Below are 21,861 nucleotides of genomic sequence, written 5' to 3' on the forward strand. Positions count from 1 at the left end.
GTCGAGCTAAACTCGGTTTAAGACGTGAGTTATCCGTTATAACATCATTTAATATGCACTTATAGTTCTAATATTTCGTTGTATAGGTACTTCGTTTATTTCATAACATAAATTGTTGGAATAAGTTCCTACTCTACTAGGTGGGCCCTGTAACAGGAGCAAAAAATTGAACCACAGCTTCCACTCTTCATTTTGAGCTAATTTAGTTCTACAACTTTTGAAAATAACTTGTATTATGATTTTTTTTTTTTAAGTTTAATTGGACAAGCAATGTATTGCGAAGTCCGTCTTTTTGTTACATAACGGGCGATGTCATTTAGACTATTGGATGCCGTACACTCAATTAATTTGTTAGGAATAGACATAATGATAAAATGACTTAATTTTTGAAAGTAGCAGAACTAAAGTATAGTTCCGTTTGAGTAGCAAAACCTGTTTTAATTTTTTGCTCGTGTTAGTTTACAGGGCCCACCCGACAAACCGGTAATAAGAGAAAATATTTATTTAAAAACTAGGCGAAAGTTATGACTATTTGGAAATAATTATCATAAACTCTAGTGTATATTTATTTATCCTAATTAAACGAATTTTTAAATGTTTATCTTTAAATGCTTGTTAGTTTGTAGGTTTGTTTGTAGATGGTTCAATCACGCTTATACAGCTGCACGAGCTTGGATGAGATTTTTGAATATTAGTAGGATACTTTTTAAGTATCTGGAAGAATGGCGCAGTTTCCGTAGGGTACTTTAGTTAAATTCTACGTAGGTTAGTTAAATACTTAATAGAATTGTCAAATTATATCGTAAAAATAAAATTTGTAAAATAGTAAAATTTCGCTAAAAGTAAAATTATATTCTGTTATCTGCACACTGCGTACGTACAGTCACGAGCGTTAATTTGGGACCTACTTTAGATCGAATATCTGTCATTTTGTATGACAATTCAAATGATTTTTTGACGAAATAGGTCCGAAATTAACGCTCGTGACCGTACCTTTAATCAATATTTTAACCTATCTTTTTAACAGCATACATACTTTTTAATAAATATCATATTCTCAATAATTAGGGTGCTAATAATTAAATTATAACATTAAATCATAAGCAATTGTTGGACCGAAAGCTTATTCATGAGGGGCTGTATTTTTTCATTGCAAAATGCTTTTAGTATTGACTAAAGCTCTGATACTGCTAACGAGACGTTTTATTACCGTACTACAGTTTGTACTTAAGACATTCCATACATAAATAGGCAATAAACAGAATACCTAAACGTTAGCAATGAGATCAGTTCTATGAACGTTCAGTTTATTTGGACTAAAGACAAGATAGTACATAGCTAGATCTGAAGTGTTGAACTGTTTACAATTTATTTAAGTCGGAATTGGGGTACGGAGTTAGCTATCGTAATAATCAATGTGTAGACGGGAGCGGCGCGCGCGCAGCGGGAGCGGACTGCGGAGGCGGCGCGCGCCCGCCGGCTCTGCGACCCGCCAGTCGCCGAGCCCGTTCTATTTCTATATCGAGAGACAGTCGCTCACTGCCGCTTTCCGCGCATCACCTCCTTGCTAATTATACACAAATAAAATGTACTTTAATACCCGTTAAAAATATCGATTAAACCCCGCCGTGGCTGTGACATTCAAATAAAATGTACCGAGACGTATCTTGAACCAGAATTGTGCTCGGTCGATATGGTGAAATGCAACTCTGACTCATAGGATTGGGTCGTATCATTTTGTGAATAAATGTGAACAGTTTGAAGTTTTCGCGATGTGGTACCAAGGGGACGATGAGGAGGATGAGGACCTTATGTGCTCGCCGGCGATCCTGGCGCGACGCGCGTCAGAGAGCTGGATTAATGTACCTCCCGTCGAGGTAATATTTCACTTAAAAAGATGTCCGCGGCGAGGTAATAATACTTTGAAAATTAAAAACCTGCGTCGTGTTATTATCTCTAATGTTTATGACATGTTGACTTCAAATGTTGTGGAAGATTAGACATCTTACTTTACATAATCATTCAATATCAACACAATACCGTCGATCACTGAGATCTTTCTATTCGTTTATTAGTCATTCTTACATACCTACACCGTAATGTTACCACAATGTGCCTACAGTTTATAAATACCTACCCGGAGAAATTAAAACAAATGAGTAACACTACGTTGAACGTTCCAGATGTTAAGTACGCCTCAGACGCTCCAGCGCAAGAAATCGCTGCCTGACGTCGCGGGCATGCCGCGCGCGCCGGACGCGATGTCGCGCGAGGAGGTGTCCATGCTAGGGTCCGCGCGGCGGGAAGAGGTTCGCCGCATGTATGAAGAGTCGGAGAAACTTCGGGCCAACCCCCTGCTTTACCTGGTCAGTCCGCAAGTCAAGGTGAGTCGTCTACTATGCTAATTATGTAATTGGCGCTAAGCTTCATACGCACTATGCGGTTAGCCGCCGGTGTTAGCGTGTCGTCCCTCTCCAAAGTATCGCTTGAGAAAGAGACGGCGTGCTCAAACCGCACAGTTAGCTGCATAGTGTGAACGTGGTCTAAGTCGATGCGATAAGTAATCGAACCGTGTTAAATGTTCAAGGAAGGTCAATCAAAATATAATATTGGAAAATACAGTTTCGTCTTGTTAGATTTAATAAAGGCGGAAAACATCACACTTCTTCAAAACTTTAGTTCTCTTTTAATTAAGTAGATTAATTTCCACAATTCTTAGAGATCTATAAGTAGGTAATAGGAAAAATAAATTCTGTTTTTTTTTCACTTCACACAGTACATTCAGTCGTTTTTATCTAACTTTCTTCTCTCTAGCTAAAAATCATTTCACCCGACCGCATAATTTACGATATCAAAACCGATTAGCTTTGCCAACCTCTACCTTGAAAATATTTCATTCCGGGCCTTATGCGATGTGCATCAAAATATATAATAAAAGTCCAGATTTAATTAAAAGCTTAAAAGGTCAAACATTTAAAACTGCACTTACCTACTAAATACCTTGTAGAAAAATCCTACTACACTTTACAGGAATTTTTAGAGGATAAGCACTAGCCAGCACTATAAGAAAGTATGCAATTAATAATAATATCTTGTGTTTTACTAAAATGATTATGTTGACTATGTTTTTAGCTAAGTTTAAGTTTAAGGTACGAGCACATATCCATATCTGCGCTCATAAGTTTAAGGTTAATTTAATAATAGCATTATTGCAGTGCCCTTACAGGGTTTGATTCAGTATTTTGTATTGTTTCAAAGCAAATAATGAGTTTGAGTTTGAGTTTGAACTTTCCCTAACTTCTGATGGCCAGTTGTATAAGGTTAGTAAACTCGAAGTGTGTGGTTCCAGGACTGGTTCTCGCGCCAGCAGCTGGTGCTCCTGGTGCTGTTCATCAACATCTCGCTCGGCATCATGTTCTTCAAGCTGCTGACGTAGCGGCGGCGGCGGCGCCCCAGCGCCCTCCTCTCTCCAAACTTGTACATATTTGTAACTAATTTTAAAAGTTACCAAAAAAATAGCCAAACATTGAATGTTCAAAAGTGTATACATTTATTACCTACCCGAGCCTTCATTTGATAAGCGATTTTCAAACATCCGAAACAAATACGTATTTACTTGTAGTCGATAAGGACTTCGGTTTGCTAGTGTATTTTCTTTGACGTTGTGAGTATGCTAAGTTACGTATGGTGACGCGTGGCCTGATATCGCTGCCTCCTGCCAGGCGCGAGCGACCAAGCTTGTCCAGCTGTTCATTGGCCCCACGACATGGACATTCATAATTTGTATACTATAAGGGCACGAGATTACCTCCGTAATCTTTCAACCTGCATATTGTAGGTTTTAGTAGTCTTCTATAGTAATTTTAAGCTTAACACGAAAGGAGGACTATTTTGAAATCAGACTTAAATATACTGTACTTACATCGGAAACTTATATTACAGTTTGAAAAAGTACTCACTTACCAAATACATTTTTAATTTAAATTAAAATGTCTTAACTACCCTTATAGAAATTGTTGGTAAGAATAAATTTTAAGTTTTTATTTAAATGTCAAACCTGTCGACCGGGGCGTAGATAGCTATTTATTAAGTACCCTGCGACCTAGACAATTTGTTACTTTTCTCAAATTTTAAACTCTATTTTACAAATTAACTAGGGAAATAGCAAAATGTGGTGCTTTCATAAAACTATGTGCCCTATTTTGATAATGATGCTAAAATCAATTGTATTATGCCTCAAAAGGTAAACTGAAAAGTTCGCTGTATATTGTGTGATCAGTCCAAAGGGTTGTTGGTTCACGTACAATTAATTGAACCTGAGTGATTCTAAATGCACAAATTATAGTACTTACTACATGAACATGTTAATAACTTATGAACTTTTAGATTAAATGGATAAAAATGTTATGTTGCTTGTTATAAATACTGTGAAAATTATATTATGAGCTTTTTTTGTTTTAAAACCTTCCTCTATAGAGATTTAACGTTTATGTTATCTACTTAGATAAATTTTATATACAAAGTAAGCTTTATTACTTTCTATGTATATGACGTCAATTCTCGTAACCAAACTTTTGGATAGATAGATACGTATTACGTATACAATGTATAAATATTGGTCCCCTTATACTGTATCAGGGGATGGGTATGTGTGCATGAGACTGTTGGTAGTTACGTTACGTCACTTCACGTCGCGTGAGACAGTACAACGAACGGTATGAGAGACGGACATTCGTTGTAATTCGTTTCAAGAATAATAAAGTTCGTAAGACAATTTTCACGTTTTCATTATTGTGTAAAAATATAAGTTTTATCTCTAAGAATTTAAAATACTTGTATCAATTTTATCTACGTTTCACAAATAAAATATTTTAACAAAACCGCATTACACATTTATTTTCTGAAACTTTTGTCTAACTGGAAGCAGACACGCTGAGCGGCAAAAATAAGGGGTCGCTTTCCATACGATATAGGTAAGAACTAAATAGAGTACTTACTTATAACAAATCTAGCTAATGTTTTTCTATCGCATTTTGTCGGGTTATTTACCTTGCTTTCTCAAGTAGCTTCAGTAAACAGCAGTATTGGGGGGGGGGGGGAGTTCTTTGCTCAGCAATAGGACAGGATAGTCTAATAATAATAAACTTCAAGCTAGTTTATAGAAAGCGAGATAAATAATTATGAACTTTTCCGACAAAACACGATGGCAAAACATTATTCACTATACTTAATGATGGCCAAGAAACCGTACCTACGTTCTAATGAGGGCTATCGTTTTTTGTCTTTCTAGATGGCGCCACTGTTGCGTGAGGTTTTAAGTGTGGCTTTCAAATTCTGTTATTACGGGCGTGAAAACAAAGTTTGGATTAAAATATCGAGCAACCACAGTGTTGCGTAGTCCCGTTTTCGTTTCGTCCGAGGACAAAAGTTTCCGAAAGACGAAACTGTCTCAAAACACAGACATTAATTGCCCCGTAACGCATAATTCCCATAATTAATTTCAGGTATTGCAAAATATTCACAAAATTATTCTAATTATAAATAAACCCGCGTAGCTCACCCAAAAACTATGAGATTTGACATTTCCGAGACCTCACGCTACACTAGCGCCTCTAGCGGCGAATTCATACGCGATAGCCCTCATTGCACACGACACCTCGCTTCCATACAAATTCTAAACTTTATAGCAACTAGGAGGCAACTACTTTCTTTGACTGAGGCTCAGAAGTCCAGGCTCAAGATTTGCCTGCGAGCTATGGAGCGGAGTATTCTAGGTGTTCGGAGATCTGATAGAATCAGAAACACTGATCTGCGCTCCAGAACTCAATTGTCGATGTGGAATGAAGACCGCCAAATTAAAATGGGACTGGGCGGGACACGTCTGCCGCATGCATCCGGATCGCTGGGCCAAGTAATCACCGATTGGTTCCATGCGACGGGCACCGGAGCAGAGGCAGACCTAGGAGGAGATGGCGGGACGACCTGGACCGATTCCAGCCAGATTGGCAAGAGCTGGCAAGAGTAGAGACGAGTGGAATAAGAAAGGGGAGGCTTTTGCCCTGCAGTGGGACACATTATAAGCTATTAAAAAAATAAAAAAAAATACTCATAACCTTGCATAGAAAAACACCTGCGATGGTCAGATGTCGCAAGCTTTATCTTAAAAAATATCGATATATGAACTCTAATACCTTAATATAGAGTACATGTGCCGATATTTTTGACCACCTTGGCCGCTCCGAAATATCTGATGGCGACGTACAAGGAAGAAGAAGAAGAAAAAGGGAGAAACATTATTGATATACATATTCGATACACAGAAAAAAAAAATATATAAAGAGGAACGAACAAATACAAGTAAACATCGAACAGTACATATAAATAAATTGGGTCCCACTAAGCATAATGTTACGATAAGGCGCAACGCTGTTTTTCAATGGGACCCATTTGCCCAGCCTTTTGGTGTCTTGAATTAAGGCTAAAAATATCATTGAATCTGAAGTTAAAGATGTATGAACCTAAAATGAAGTTTTCATCGTGCCCAACGAGGCTCTATTACTATATATACCTACTTACCTCCGCTGACCGTCTGTTCGTCTGTCACAGAGTTTTATCTCTTGAACCGGGATAGGTAAACACTTATGACCGTAGCTGCTTTATCATCAAATAATAAATTTAAATTAAAGATACTTAAAATAAATGTTTAAAAATTAGCTTAGTAACAATACCTACTTTGCTATTTCTAAAACTCTTTTAAAGTCTTTAATTTAAAATCAACGTAATGAAATAGGTAATCCTAGCGCTGACCTGATTTAATTACCGTAAACTCTATTATGTCGAATTTAAATATGCCTATAAGGGAAAAACAAACTATACGTTGATCAATTAGATTAATACTATACGGCTTCTTTCAACACAAGTCGCTTAATAACTTCTAGCGAAAGGACGTCCGCTGTTTTTTTCCGTTAGTGTACCTACTTACTTGTGAAATTTAAAGGTGATGCCGAAAAAATCAAAATCAGTTCGTATCAAGACTTCTGAAGACAATATTTCGGTAAATTTTAATTTTAAGTTCAAACCTTGAACGTTATTTGCGAAAATTTTGTAAAATTGTGAATGTGTGAAAGCGTAAATTAGAATTTTTAAATTTGGAGAATTCGACAACATTTTCTTGTAATCTTCAGAACACTGAAGCTAACGATGACGCTATCGATTTGGATGACCTACTGCCAAAAATTGGCGAGTTTGGGCTCTACCAGAAGTTACTACTATGGCTTGTCTGCTTACCCGCATGCTTGCCTTGCGGTTTCTGCGCTTTCAATCAGCTATTCATGACTGATGTACCGGACTACTGGTGTAAAGTACCAGAATTGCAAAACATGTCGGTGAACAACCGTCGAATATTGTCAATACCGCGAAAGGTAACTCTAGCTAAATACACCTAATTACGTGCCACTATTTTTTTTCTTTTAAATTTCTTGTCATTACAATATTTTAGATTGATAATGAAACTTTTGAAAAGTGTACGCGGTATGCTGTAAACTGGACGACAATAATAGAATCCGGTAGAGGGTTAGAAGCTAACAGTAGCTGGCCTGTGGAGCCATGTCTAGACGGCTACGAGTACAACACCTCAGAAGTGGTATCTTCCATTGTCATTGATGTAAGTAATTTCGTCATCTCCACCTCCACCTGCACCTGCACCTCAACCTGCATCCCACATGCCTCCATTCAGAACGCCTTGAGCCAGAATTCCCACGCGCGTCCAGTGCAGATTGGGACCTTCACACACTCCATTACTACCTCTAAATAATTTCGTAATTTTGTCTAAGCGATGTTCTTCAATAAATCACGGTAAAATGCAAATGTAATTTCGCACATACTCAAACTTCTAATAACACAGAGCTGCGACCTTGGGTTCGAACCCACGAACTCTGATTGAGAAGCCAACGATGACCGTAAGTTCGTTTTGAATAAGCAAAAAGAAATAGTTTTATATTTTATGTCGTAGATGTGGCAAGCACATATAAGTCCCTGCTTCTCCTTCTTACCTGTCTGAAAGATTTAGCTACATGGCCACTGGAAGTGGACACCGTTTGCGGTCGAGTTCCAAACTTACACTTGCCTTCCCGCCTAACAACGCGCGCTCTTATGCTAAATCTTTCACTATCCATTCAGTCAAGCTGTGGAACGATTTACCCTTGTCCCTAAGGGAATCTCCGTCTGTGGCCTCGTTCAGGGAGAGTTTAAAGAAATTATGGCTGGACACTGACACCTGAGATGAGACTGTTTCGCTTTTGTAATTGTTTGTAATATTTCTTTTGTTTTATGTTAGTTTTAATGTAAATAATGTTGTATTTATTTTCTCTCTTTTGAGTATTTCTGTTTTGTCTCTTTACCGCACGTAATTTTCACTGTCTGCTTATCCTCTATATAACCAAATGTTTTCTCCTAACTAGGTTAGCTGGAAGAGATCCCTTTTTAGTGATAAGCTCGCCTTTGTTCTCCTCTGTTCTTTATGTGCAATAAAGAGTTTACATACATACATACCGTTGGGGGATAAAAGTCCTCGAGTGGCGACCACGAACCGGATGGCGAAGCGTTGGCAGGCCTCTCACCAGGTGGACTGACGACATCGTGAGAGTAGCGGGAAACCGGTGGATGCAAGTGGCGAGTTGTCGTTCATTGTGGCGTTCTAAGGGGGAGGCCTTGTCCAGCAGTGGACGTCTTCCGGCTGATGATGATGATGATGATGATAATACATACATACATAATTGCGTAAATTATATAAACGCGAGATCGAAAAATGTATTATGTGTTAAGAACTACTGAATATTTTCAGTTCGATCTCGTTTGTGAGTACGATGTCTATCCAACGCTCGGCTTGGTAGCCCTAAACATTGGTGGTCCCATCGGCGTCTACGGATTTGGTCTACTTAATGACCGCATCGGACGCAAGAAGTCGTTCTTCACTTGTTTGACCACGCTTCTCGTCGGTAGCATCAGTACTGCTTATGCACACCAATACTGGATCTGGGTGTTGGCGCGAGTGGTTGTAGGTCTAACCATTCCGGCAGTATATCAGATACCTTTCATAATTTGTAAGTACAAAGCACTTTTATCAATTCTAGACAACCACAAAATATTTATTAATATTTAATAACTTAATCCGTTTATTTGTATTACTTTCAGCACTCGAATTAGCAGGGCCCAATTACAGATCATTTGTAACAGTAATGACTTGTATATTTTACACGCTGGGCCTTATTCTCTTATCTGGAGTAACATATCTTTTACGGGATTGGCGATCACTTGCGCTAGCGACGTCCGTGCCATTCCTATTTTACTACTTTTACTGGTTCGTATTGCCCGAGTCACCCAGATGGTTATTGATGAGAGGAAGATTCGAAGAGGCCAATGATATACTAAAAACGATAGCGAGAATTAACGGAAAACAGATGCCGGAAGAATATACGCAGAAGCTGCAGAAACAAGTGCTAGAGCAAAAAGAAATGGGAAAGAAGGAGGTTAAAGTAGCAAGTGTTTTTGCTTTATGCCGCACACCAAATATGAGACTTAAAACTCTGTTGATTACTTTGAATTGGTGTGCATCGGAGATGGTGTATGTTGGGTTGAGTTACTACGGACCCTCTATAGGGAGTAATCAGTATATGAGTTTCTTTCTATCTTCTGTTGTGGAAATACCAAGCTATTTGGTTTGCTGGATCCTCATGGACCGCATCGGTCGGCGATGGCCACTTTGCTTGTCAATGGTCATAAGCGGATTCTTCTGTATAGCCACTGTGTTATTACCGAACGGTACGTTTTTCTTCTGTTTCCTATGATTTTCACCGACCCGGCCCCGCTGGACCGCGACACGGCGTATTTTAAATGATAGTTACTGAAGCGTCTACCTACACGTAGTTTTTATTACATCTAATTTTCTAAACCACTTTTGATATTCGTGGATGCGACTAGATATTACCTCAACTTTGCGTTGTTCCAGAAGTGTGATACTTAGTACCAAATTATTATTGCATAGGTTAGATATAATTAGATATTCCTGACCTGACATGACAATGCTAGCATAAAGGCCTGATTTAATCAATATTTTTTTTATTCTCCATGTCTCTATGTTCTCAATACTTTTCATTATTTTTCCAGATGCTCAAACGGCAACCTTGATAATGTACTTGATATCTAAATGTTTTATATCAGCATCCTTTCTGATTATTTACCCATACGCCGGGGAACTTTACCCCACGGAGCTGCGCGGTGTTGGTATTGGCACCTCCGCCTACATTGGCGGCCTGGGCCTGATTGTGATACCATTTATAAACTACTTGGTAAGATAAGTACGACAGTTTTTCTGAAATCACCATCATTATGTCCAAAAGATCCGACCAAAACCTCAAATCCATATAAGACCCTGCCTGTACTACTGCAGATATATTGTAACACTCCTGTACTATTATTTATTCTGTGGTCCTGTCTCTATTGTCACATTGTCGAAGGTGTTAGAGTGTAGCCTCGCTCCACTCTACTTGATCCTGTCGGTACCTGGACATAACATTTAGTGCGTTATTTGCATTAGTAAAAGTATGGTGCTTGGGAACAGTTATCGTCAGATATACTCATCTTACTTAATGGATAGAGATAGGTATACAAAGTAAATGAATTTAATTTAACAGAGCAGCCCATTGCTTAGATAGTTTAACGCCTTTCTTGTTACTAGCTATATGGAGAGAGATAATTTTGCTTATCTATGGCGATTACAGTTCCGCTAAATACATATAGATATATGTATGGACTTAATAGATATATATATATTCTCCAATATATTTTTTATCCTCCAGTGTCCTCCTCCAGGGTTCCAGTAACCTGGTGCTGCCACTGGTTGTGATGGGAGCGCTCTCGGTTGTGGGCGGTTTAACCGCTCTACGTCTTCCAGAAACGCTCAATGCTCGTTTACCTCAAACTGCAGAAGAAGGAGAGGCGTTCGGCAAGGACTGGACCTATAATGATTGCCTAGTTTGCGGAGAACATAGGTAACAGCGTTATAGTACATAAATACTAATAAATTATCTTAAACTAACTTTTATCCATATTCTATATTATGTACCTACTTATACATATTACGTACCGGATAGTTGCCCCACACTACGAGTCTACGACTATGAAACGCAAAGACATGGTATATTATATGTAGAGTCGACACGTGCCGTGGTTCTTATTACAATATCATTAATGTCTAATTTTGACAAAATCACGGGTCTTCGTGGATGACACTAGGTACTTATATAAAGGCATAGTACCTGCCTTGAGATATTTTTCTTCACGGATCATTCACAATTGAAACATTTGAACAGGTTTCGCGAACTTTTAGGGTTCTGTATTCTAAGGGTTTCAATGGAATCCTATTACTAAGGCAATTAGTCCGTCTGTTTCACGTAGGTGTGTATTTAGAACCTTAATAGGGTGATATTTTTACAGAATGTGTATCACTTTGGCCACTTCCTAAGGTTGGCAACAAGCTATCTGAGGCCCATTCGCGCAATCCTGTATTAAATCGAAAATAAACCGTTTAGGCCTAAGTACGCTGGCTGACGCGTTTTGCACGGAGCGGGTGGACCTATTGAAAAATAGCACGACCAGCATTTTACCTGTGGCCTACCCTGTGTGTTTCGAAAGACAATAAATAATCAACTCATACCTACTAATTTTTAACCCCCGACCAGATAGATAATAGTAAAAAGAGGGGTGTTATAAGTTTGACCGCTATGTGTGTCTGTCTGTATGTCTGTCGTAGCTCCAAAACGGGTGTACCGATTTGAATGCGGTTTTTTTTATTTGAAAGCAGATTTTCTAGCGATGGTTCTTAGATATGTTTTAGCAAAAATTCAGCCGTTTTTGAGATATTGAACTTTGAAGTGACAATGTAGGGGTTTTCCAACGTTTTGTTCGTTAGGTTATCATAAAATAATATAAAAGTTGAAATGAATAATTTTCTTTCAGAGCTGTCGTGGATGCTGATTCCTATGAAAACTTGGACCAATTGGAACTCACACAAGCCCCGCTGGTGGAAGACCAGGTCCCAGAGCTGGTGAGCCGCAGACGCAGCTCGATGCGCAAGCTGACGAGGCAATCCAGCCTTTTAGAAACGCAGCGAGACGTCGATGGCAATATCAGAATGACGTACTGGTTTTAATTGTAAGATTAGTAAACAATGTTATGCGCAAATATTTTAGAAATTATCATTTGACAAACCTGCTCTACATTGTCCTGCTTTATCTAGCGTATTAAAAAATATCTTGAAAATATGTAAGAAAAATCGCTTTGTACAGCCCGCAGCACGTAGCGGTGACCGTTAATGCATAGAAGTACAAAATAAATAAAATAAGAAAAAATGTAACGGACTCCAAAAAAACTAAAAAACCGAAAACCAAGTAAAGCACAGTAGGTTAACCAGTTTTCCCTACTAAAGTATGTTTCTACATGCACTTCCTACTGATCTGATCTGTTTACTGTCTGACTAAGTCCGAGTGAACAGTTGGGCTACTCCGAAATTCGAAAATCGAAGTTTGTATCGTACCGTCCCTCTCACTCTCGTATTAAATAAAATATAAGCGTCAGCGGGACGGCAAGATAGGTGCGAAGTTCCAATTTTACACTTTGTAGTATAAGTAGGGCCTGCAGGGCTACTACGAAACTCGAAACTCGAAGTTCGTATCGTACCGTCCCTCTCGCTCTCGTATTAAATAGCATAAGTGTCAGAGGGACCGCACGACACGAACTTCGAGTTGGTTTCGAGTTTCGTAGTCGCCCTGCTGGCTCGTGCTTAAGCACCGACATCAAATAGGATCAGTAAGAAGCGCATTTTGAACGATATTTACCCGACTGCCCGAAGGAGGGTTATTTACTTATTTTATTAGTTTAATTTAAGGATTGAATTAATGGTCAATTTGTAAAACACGTTTCTCGGTATTTCGAACACAAATGGACTAAAAATACCTACAATTACATTTAATAGCGGTATTTATTATGTTTTTAATATAGAAGTTAACACAATTTTAAAAGGTTTTGTTGTTTTATTTAAAAAAGTGTGCAAATTTTACCATTAAGTTTCAAATGTTGAAATAAATGGAGTAGGTAAGTATAATCTATATAGGTTACAAATAGCTTAATGTTATTTCAAAGCTCGTTATTTTACAAAATTGCTTTTCCCGACGCAGAAACATTAATTGTCAATATTGTTGTGGTTCACCATCAGTACGGAACCATACACTGCGCGTAGCCAAAGGGGCAACTACGAAATTCGAAAATCGAAGTTCGTGGTGTTCCGTTCCGTAGATGCTAGAGTGAGAGGAACGGTATGTTACGTTACGAAGTTAGAAACTTCGCTCTTCGAACTTCGTAGTATTACCCAGACACACTTCGCACTTGGTCAGTTTTTAGGGTCCGTAGTCAACTGAACCCTTATAGTTTCGCCATGTCTGTCCGTCTGTCTGTCCGCGGGTAAGCTCAGAGACCGTTAGTACTAGAAAGCTGTAATTTGTCATGAATATACACATCAGTCACGCCAACAGTGGTACAATAAAAATAGTAAAAAAAAATTTTTTAGGGTAAGTACCTCCGATGTAAAGTGGGGGTGATATTTTTCCTCGACTAACCCTATATTGTGGTGTATCGTTGGATAGGTATTTTAAAACCATTGGGGGTGTTGCTAAGATAATTTTTCTATTCAGTGATTCTGTTTGCGAAATATTCAACTTTAAAGTGCAAACTTTCATTGAAATCGAGCGTCGTCTCCCCCCCCCCCTCCCCCCCTCTAAAATCTAAACTGTTGGTAAATATATCAAATTTACAAGGAAAATTATAGCGGCTAAGATTGCTTAAGAATTATTAGTAGTTTAAGAGTAAATAGCAGCCTAAGATATAAATATACCTAAACTTGGAAGATTCGGTACACAATATGAAATCCTTAGAAAAATATTATTTGATTTTTTCGTAATGCCTACGGAACCTTATCCTGGGCGTGTAGGTACGTCACGCTCTTGGCCAGTTTTTATTTGTAATACATAAGTTTTGGCTCATGGTTCGTTTGGTTGACTGTACTAGCATAGTAATAGAGGAAAAGTAGGTTCACTACAAACAAAAGTACATCGCGCGGATTAAATGTGTGCGCGCCGATTGGCGCCGGTACGCACGCACACTCTGATAATTTAAGGAGGATTAAGTTTTTTTTAGTCAAGGCTGCGCTGCGCTGCCGTCGGTGCCGTACGTTTCGGTTTTAGCCCACTCGTCTTGCGCTCGCTTCGCGTGATGACCACTTTTTACGTTCGCGTACTCGTACTTACATACGTATTTTTTGTATTAGGTATAGTTGTAAATTAGTAGTATATAGTGTAGTGTAATAGTATCATGCAAGGATACAAAAAAATATATAGTTATAGTATTATGTGTAGATAAACATGAGTAGTAATCACCATTCCGGCAATTTTATAAAAATAGTTTTAAATTTAGTATAATAATAATATAACGGCATAGAACAATAACCAATTTTAAGCAATTTTAACACTAAACAATTTTAAGTTAACTTTCGTACTAAAATTATTTGCCGGTAGGTAATTAATCTAAAATAGACGTCCTCAACCCTTAGCGTCCGCGCCGGAGTAGGCAGTTAAGTCTCCTAAAGGGTCGGAGTGGACTTACTTCTTCTCTTTTACTATGGTACTAGTATTTATATATGCATACGGCATAGAACACAACCAATTTTTAATTTTAACACTAAACAATTTTAAGTTAACTACTAAAATTATTTGCCGGTAGGTAATTAATCTTATAATATTACGTCCTCAACCCGTCCGCGCCTAGGCAGTTAAGTCTCCTAAAGGGTCGGAGTGGACTTACTTCTTCTCTTTTACTATGGTACTAGTATTTATCGTCCAAGCTGCATGCACACATACCGAAAATAAAGTCCATCCAAATGATTGGAAGCGGGTGAAACAATTGTTCCAAACAATTGATAAAAGATTACAATATTTTATGGAAGGCGTTTAATATGCTGCATTTTTAAAAGTAACACTACGGAATGAACGCCTTCCATCATTTTATTTTTTTCTGACAGATATTATTGATAATGTGCGCCTAACATAAACATCTGTGCGGGAAACAATAATGTACAACTCGTAATGTACGCGCAATAATGTACGACATAATAATCCGAAGCATTATTGCTTGCTTATTGTACAAAATATTGCACGCGCTGTAATGTAGGTACGTAGTGATAATGTACGACGTAATAATCTGAATCCAATCGATTCGAATGAATAGACATTATTCGCCGCGGATCGAGGGAGCGCAGCGAGCGAGATCGATACAGTCGGAGCAGAACCGACCCGGCCGGGTTAGGTTTTTTTTTAAATTCAATCACGGAAATCGTAAGGCATGATAATCGGAAGACAATGCTCCGGATTATCACGTCATACATTATTGCGCTTACATTATTAGTTCCCTGCTGGCTGCTAGTTCGGTACGGGGCAGTACGGGGTGATAATGCACGACATAGTAATTCGTGCACGTATAAGCACGGATTATCAGGCCGTGCATTATTTAAGCGTGCATTAACAAGTCGTACATTAACAACACCCATCTGTGCTATTGTAGTATTTAAAAAAGTAGATTGACGTGTGGCGTGTTGTCAGAGGTTGTCATTCTAGTCAACGAGACGCATATCACTGTGTATTTATTTCGTAGTTTGAGGACAATTTGATTATAGTTATATTACTTTTGAAAATGTTTAAATTTAATAGAACAGTGATAACATGTGCTGTGTTAGCCTTCGCTACAGTTGTAGTACTGGGACATTCTCACTCGCATGACCATTCCCATGACGAGCCGCCGTCGTTCAAATATTCAAAAGCTGCAAACGAACAACAAAAAGCAGAACAAAAAAGATAACTGATCCCGACTATGATTTGTACGTGAGCGCACTCAGTTCTACAGTATTTATAAGCATAGTACCATTCTTTATTCTTTTCTTCATTCCAATCGACGGCTCAGTAGAAAAACAACCATTGTTGAAAATTTTGCTATCATTCGCTTCGGGTGGACTCCTCGGAGATGCTTTTCTGCACCTGATACCGCATGCGTTGGCAGCAAGCGGCGGGGACGGCGGGCACAGCCACAGTCACAGTCACTCCGGCGAAGGCGAACACGCGCCTCACGACACAACCGTAGGGCTCGGCGTGCTCGGCGGCATCATCGCATTCCTGGTCGTCGAGAAAACCGTGCGCCTGTTCAGCGGAGGACACGGCCATTCACACGCCGTAGACAAGAAAAAAAATGACGACAAAAAGAAAAAGGCAAACAAGGAAAAGAAAGAAGACATCAAAATCGCTGGGTACCTCAATCTTGCTGCCGATTTTACTCACAACTTCACTGATGGCCTAGCTATAGGAGCATCATACATTGCTGGCAAGAACATTGGATACATCACCACTATTACAATTTTGCTCCATGAAATACCTCATGAGATTGGGGATTTTGCTATCCTTGTCCAATCTGGATGCTCCCGGAGGAAGGCAATGATGCTACAGCTACTGACTGCCTTTGGTGCCATATCTGGGACTGTCATCTCAATTTACCTACAAGGCTATGAAGACAGTGTAGTATCCAAGCTAGTCCTTCCTTTCACTGCTGGTGGATTCATCTACATTGCTACTGTATCAGTCATTCCAGAATTATTAGAGGGGGCTAATAAGTTCTCTCAGTCTATAAAAGAAATCATAGCACTCCTAGCAGGAGTGTACATGATGGTACTTATAGCACAATATGAGTAATGATAAGACTTAATGTGTAGTTCAGTGTAAATAATCAAAGAATATTTTTATGTTGTACACTGTCATTAAAGTATCAAACATCACAACTTATTGTATTTTAATTCCCTGCTTCAGGGCTAAGAATTGCCTGATACATTACTTTCTTTAACATTTTTATCATAACAACAGCTGCCAACTACAATAGTTTAACCAACTTGTTTACATGGCTAAAATGCAGTTTTTAATTTTTTTTATCTTCTCGAGTTCACACATTGGTCCAGAAAGTTTAATCTATTCTTCTCTTTACAAATGTATGTACCAAGTACACCAGTATCATTTTTCCATTGTTGCATTCGGCATAGCCTTTTGTTCACCTAAGCTCATTTAATTAAATACATATCAACACTAGAAATGAGTCATTTATTACCAAATATTTTTTCTTTGGCCTGTATCAGCAGGGAATATAGAATATTTAGTGTTAATTCAGAATAAACATCCTATGTATGATTTCTTTACTTAATAGTACCAGGACCAATAACTTAGGTACTTCTTATGTATGTTAAAGGAGTAAGCATTGAGATCAATAAAAGAATATTAAATTCTTTGTAACTGTTTCACAATCATGAATAATAAAATAAGTATTAAAACAAAGCAAAGGTGTAAACTACCTACTGATAAGCATAGTTGTCCTATGTTGTAGCACCATTTAATGATTCAGAGCATCCTCACTAACAACAAGAGAATATGCAAAGGCACATACCTATTTTGAGTGTTCTGTTAGATTAATAAAAAGATTAGTTATCCAATACAATATTTACAATTTAATTTTTAAATCATCTTTTTAGCTATTTGTTTTTTGTTGGCCATGATATAGTATTTATTTGCCTTTACTACTTACATGATGGCCATGAAGTATCCATAAATTTTTAACCAACGAAAAAAAAAATCTAAAAAAGGTTCTTAAGTCAATGCATATAAATTATTATATAATTTTTTTTTTGTTTGACCACATAACTTTTTACAGAGTAGTTGATTTTGATATTTCTTTTTTTATTGGAAAGGGCCCAAGGTGGTCCCATATAAATTTGGAAAAAAAAAACTACCACAAGGGTGGAAAAAAATAATAAAATAAAAACTTGAATAATAAATTACTGCCGAAAAAGCCAAAAAGCAAAAAATAATAAACCATTTTTATTTAACCTTAATCTAGGTACCAGTTTGAAATTGGTGCCTCAGCACTAGCCAGCAGAAATGGACCTATTAGTTGTCTACCTGATGGGCTTCTACCACTCCTCCTGGCTTGTGCTGAGGCACTGACTTCAAACTGGTACAGTCAAGGGCAAAGATATTGACATGGCCAAAGTTACAAAAATATGTATACACGACTTTATGCTCTTAATATTAAGGCCGTGTATACATATTTTTGCAACTTTGGCCGTGTCGATACATTTGCCCTGGACTGTACCTAGATTAAGGTTAGATAAAAATGGTTTTTTTTTTCTTTTTTTTTTTTTGGCGGTTTAACTTTTTGTTAAAAAGTTTCAAATTGTAAGTCAAATAGCAGAGAATTGAGTGAAAACTAAATTACAAGATTAAAAAGAAGAAGATTAGTTATTACTATCTTTCTAATCTTTTTGTTTACTTAGGGGCTGTTTCACCATCCATTGATTAGTGTTAACTGACGGTTAAATGTGATGCCGTTGCAGTCTATTCGAACAAAAAAAAATAGAGATGGCATCACATTTAACCGTCAGTTAACACTAATCAATGGATGGTGAAACAGCCCCTAAGTAAACAAAAAGATTAGAAAGTTAGTAATAACTTCTAACATATTTTGTCAAATTACCTTGCTGTGCTACAGGACTAATAATATACATGTGCAAGCACTATTAGAGCCATTTGACAGATATTTGAAAAAGATGATGTGCAAAGGCTCATAATCGGAAACCAACAGCAGATCCTAAGAAAACTGATGTATGAAATAAAAATACAACATTTGGAGAAAATTACTTTTATTTTAGTTTACTTCTTCTTAGACACACCAACAGTACGTCCTCTCCTGCCAGTAGTCTTGGTGTGCTGACCACGCACACGGAGACCCCAGTAGTGACGCATGCCCCTGTGGGCACGGATCTTCTTGAGCCTCTCCAGATCATCACGAAGTTTAGAGTCGAGATTGGAGGAGGTCAGCTGGCTGTACTTTCCATCAACAATATCTTTCTGCCTGTTCAAGAACCAGTCTGGGATTTTGTACTGCCTTGGGTTAGACATGATAGTGATGATCTTCTCAACCTAGGAAACATAAATAGGGACATGTGTATAAAAGAGTTTAACAATGCATACCAGTAAATTATGTTTTTGTAGATATCCAACAGATGGCTCAGTACACTATCTAATAATGAAATTCTTCGCCAAATTTCTTTTTTCATACAGAATATAAGTTCAGTCTCATTGTTATAGATCAAAATAGTAAAATTCACAAACTTAACCAGTGACATTGACATGAAACATAAGACAAGCATCAAAAAACTCATCTTTAAACCTTTTGCTAAATATGTGTATGAAACAAAAACACTTCAGTTGCAAACTTTAAAAATAGTCCTTAAATTTAAAAAAACTTGTATGTATCTTAATTCATCATAGTTTGTAAGTTAGGCCACTAGTGTCATGGAAAAATTTACTTTATTTGACCTGTTGAATGTTTCCTCAAACTTAAAGGATATCAAAAAGAACAGTGTAAAATAAGCGCTACGCAACGTTAGGTTACAATTGTTTTGTCCGACTGAAGTCGGCGACGGCTTTAATCGAGTTACAACCAAAATTCAAACAGAAATTCGATTTCGGTAGCAGACACTCGTTGTGGTTAGAAACAAGAAGAATTGCACTTTATACACAAACAACTGCGGTGCAGGCTCACCTCCTCTTCGGTGCATTCACCAGCACGTTTGTCCAGATCGATGTCGGCCTTCTTCAGGACGATGTTTGAATACCTACGGCCCACTCCCTTGATGGCCGTCATGGCAAACATAACTTTACGTTTGCCATCGATATTCGTATTCATGATACGAAGAATATGTTGAAACTTATCCGGAATTACGAGCGACTGTAACAATACATAATGTTGAATAAGGGGTGAAATATGATAAAACACATAAACTTAGAGCTCTACTTTAAAACACTGATTAAAAAGATATTCATTTCACTTCACGATTGGAGAATATTTTAAAGATTATATACCATTTCGGCGAAATAATACGGCCAAACGTCCGCTAACCCTCTAAAACAACATGAAAAGAACGTCAGAAACGTCAAAGCCGGACTGTCAAATCTGTCAAAAAATGTTGCTGGTCTTAAAAAATATCTACAGAAGATTGAACAGCTGCTGATTGTCAAGCAAATGCAACCGAAAAATACAGCCAAACTTTTTTTCAGTGATATTTTTATTTTGAAAAAATTTACTCATTTAACTTATAACTAAAGTGCGAAAAATATTTTTCACTTCTCATGCTCGTAAAGTTCGTGTTTATGCTGGATGTAGGCGACATAAAATAACTTTTTATGCTCGAGTGCATAAAGTAAAATCTTCGTCTAAGACCAAGGTAATGTCAACAGCCACGAATCAAAAAAGTTTCTACATATTTTTTTAATAATTTTTAGTTTATGTAAAACTAAAAATTCATCAAATAAATGAATAAAAGTAAAAGTCGAGGCGAGGGCTTTATTATAAAATCAAATAAAACCCTCGACCTTAATGTGCTTGTCATGAAACCCGACCCGCGGTCGGTAAATGAGTCATTTCCCGTACTAATTTTCTTGTCATGAAGCCCAAGGTCGATAAATAAGTAAATGTGCGTACTGATACTGCTGCGCGCGCTGCTGCTGCAGGCTCATCTGCACACGCACGTCAGGCGCTGCTGCGGGAGGGGGAGGGCGGCGCTACCAAGAGCGCAGCCTAAGGTATCGCCAATATTTGGAAGAATTATATTTTTTCTTTTAGAAATATAAAATTTTACTCGCAAATGTGATGAAAAACATTGTATGTCGCACGGGCGGTACTAGAATTTCGGACATCGACTCATTAAAGCCCTCAGTCTTCGACTTCGGGCTTCTAATAGACTCTCGTTCGTAATTCCTTTTTTACCGCCCTTAAGACACAATGTACTATTATATGACTAGCCTGTTACCCGCGACTTCTGACGTCTGCCTAGGATTAGGTTTTCACTATCATATCCCGCTGAAACTTTGATTTTTTCCGGGATACAAACTATCCTATGTCCTTCCCCGGGACTCAAACTGTCTGTATACCGAATTTCATCTAAATCGGTTCAGCGGTTTAGACGTGATGAAGCAACAAACAAATAATCAAACAAACAGACTTACAAACTTCGACTTCAGGCTTCTAATAGACTCTCCTTCGTAATTCCTTATTTACCGCCCTTAAGACACAATGTATACTATTTATGCTCTAGTGCATAAAGTAAAATCTTCGTCTAAGACCAAGGTAATCAGGTGTCAACAGCCACAAACAAAGAAGTTTCTACATATTTATTTTGATAATTTTTAATTTAAGTCATGGCCTACCAATCCCTACAAGCTATATTTAATACAAAAAAACAGCAATAGATGGCACTACTATTAACATTTGTAAATTATAAAATGTGAATAAGCCGAATTAAGTAGAAATATTAAGATTAAAATAAAGACTGGCATATTTTATAAACACAACTTCATATCAACCTTAATTCAACTCCTTAATTTGAAGATAAGAAACACCATAAAAATAATAAATTGAGAATACGAAAGTATAGGCTACATGTGGCTACATTTCAGCTATGAGGCTTTCGTAGTGTTTTGCAATTGTGACGCTAGATGGCGAATAACCGGAATGCGCTTGCTGGGCTTGCCCCGCGCTTGCTCACATTCATCGAAACTATTTGAGAAAAAACATGCCATTCTCTTCTACTGACGTAAATAAGACAGAGACATCATGCGTATCTCTAGTCGTCTAGGCTCAGTTGGTGAGCTTGTTGGTTGTTGTCAG

The 21,861-nt window shown here is 37.9% G+C and overlaps 4 protein-coding genes across 6 annotated transcripts in view; 3 read left to right on the forward strand and 1 right to left on the reverse strand.

The window, feature by feature from the left end:
• The window catches only part of jp (junctophilin), a 50,309-nt gene extending 45,424 nt beyond the window's left edge, over positions 1–4,885 (forward strand). Inside the window, exons 1-3 of one of the 2 annotated variants that reach the window (XM_074085802.1) lie at positions 1,427–1,877; positions 2,184–2,384; positions 3,350–4,885. In XM_074085802.1, coding sequence (XP_073941903.1) covers positions 1,773–1,877; positions 2,184–2,384; positions 3,350–3,436 — 393 coding nt within the window. In that variant the 5' untranslated portion in view covers positions 1,427–1,772 and the 3' untranslated portion in view covers positions 3,437–4,885. Of the gene's footprint in view, positions 1–1,426; positions 1,878–2,183; positions 2,385–3,349 lie in introns of those variants that run through there. The other variant, XM_074085801.1, reaches the window with a different exon arrangement.
• Positions 4,886–6,292: 1,407 nt separating this feature from the next.
• On the forward strand, positions 6,293–12,537 carry CarT (Carcinine transporter). Of its 2 annotated transcripts, none has more exons than XM_074085804.1 (8): positions 6,293–6,357; positions 7,185–7,421; positions 7,499–7,663; positions 8,843–9,101; positions 9,193–9,819; positions 10,165–10,346; positions 10,870–11,048; positions 12,016–12,537. In XM_074085804.1, the coding sequence occupies exons 2-8, from the start codon at positions 7,332–7,334 to the stop codon at positions 12,206–12,208; spliced, it is 1,695 nt and encodes a 564-aa protein (XP_073941905.1). In that variant the 5' UTR covers positions 6,293–6,357; positions 7,185–7,331; the 3' UTR covers positions 12,209–12,537. The 2 variants fall into 2 exon arrangements, with proteins under 2 accessions (XP_073941905.1, XP_073941904.1); XM_074085803.1 differs by lacking the exon at positions 6,293–6,357 and adding an exon at positions 6,944–7,054.
• A 3,065-nt stretch (positions 12,538–15,602) lies between these two features.
• Positions 15,603–16,927, forward strand: LOC141426231 (zinc transporter Slc39a7-like). The gene is given in 2 exon segments (XM_074085080.1): positions 15,603–15,951; positions 15,954–16,927. Coding segments are annotated over 2 exon segments (1,044 nt in total). The 5' UTR covers positions 15,603–15,795; the 3' UTR covers positions 16,842–16,927.
• A 1,888-nt stretch (positions 16,928–18,815) lies between these two features.
• Positions 18,816–20,141, reverse strand: LOC141426232 (small ribosomal subunit protein uS13). Its single transcript, XM_074085081.1, has 3 exons — positions 20,058–20,141; positions 19,738–19,923; positions 18,816–19,112 (listed from the first exon to the last, which is right to left on the reverse strand). The coding sequence occupies exons 1-3, from the start codon at positions 20,058–20,060 to the stop codon at positions 18,843–18,845; spliced, it is 459 nt and encodes a 152-aa protein (XP_073941182.1). The 5' UTR covers positions 20,061–20,141; the 3' UTR covers positions 18,816–18,842.
• Between the last annotated feature and the right edge of the window lie 1,720 nt (positions 20,142–21,861).

The sequence above is a fragment of the Choristoneura fumiferana genome, chromosome 3 (genome assembly GCF_025370935.1).
Source record: "Choristoneura fumiferana chromosome 3, NRCan_CFum_1, whole genome shotgun sequence".
Classification (NCBI taxonomy): Eukaryota; Metazoa; Arthropoda; class Insecta; order Lepidoptera; family Tortricidae; genus Choristoneura; species Choristoneura fumiferana.

What these genes read in the sequence shown, in the direction of transcription:
- CarT (XM_074085803.1), top strand. Translation starts at nt 7,001, where the DNA reads ATGCCGAAAAAATCAAAATCAGTTCGTATCAAGACTTCTGAAGACAAT. An exon ending in CACTGTGTTATTACCGAACG is followed by an intron (nt 9,820 to 10,164) that starts GTACGTTTTTCT and finishes TTATTTTTCCAG; the next exon opens with ATGCTCAAACGGCAACCTTG. An exon ending in TACCATTTATAAACTACTTG is followed by an intron (nt 10,347 to 10,869) that starts GTAAGATAAGTA and finishes GTCCTCCTCCAG; the next exon opens with GGTTCCAGTAACCTGGTGCT.
- LOC141426232 (XM_074085081.1), bottom strand. An exon ending in GTGAATGCACCGAAGAGGAG is followed by an intron (nt 19,113 to 19,737) that starts GTGAGCCTGCAC and finishes TATGTTTCCTAG; the next exon opens with GTTGAGAAGATCATCACTAT.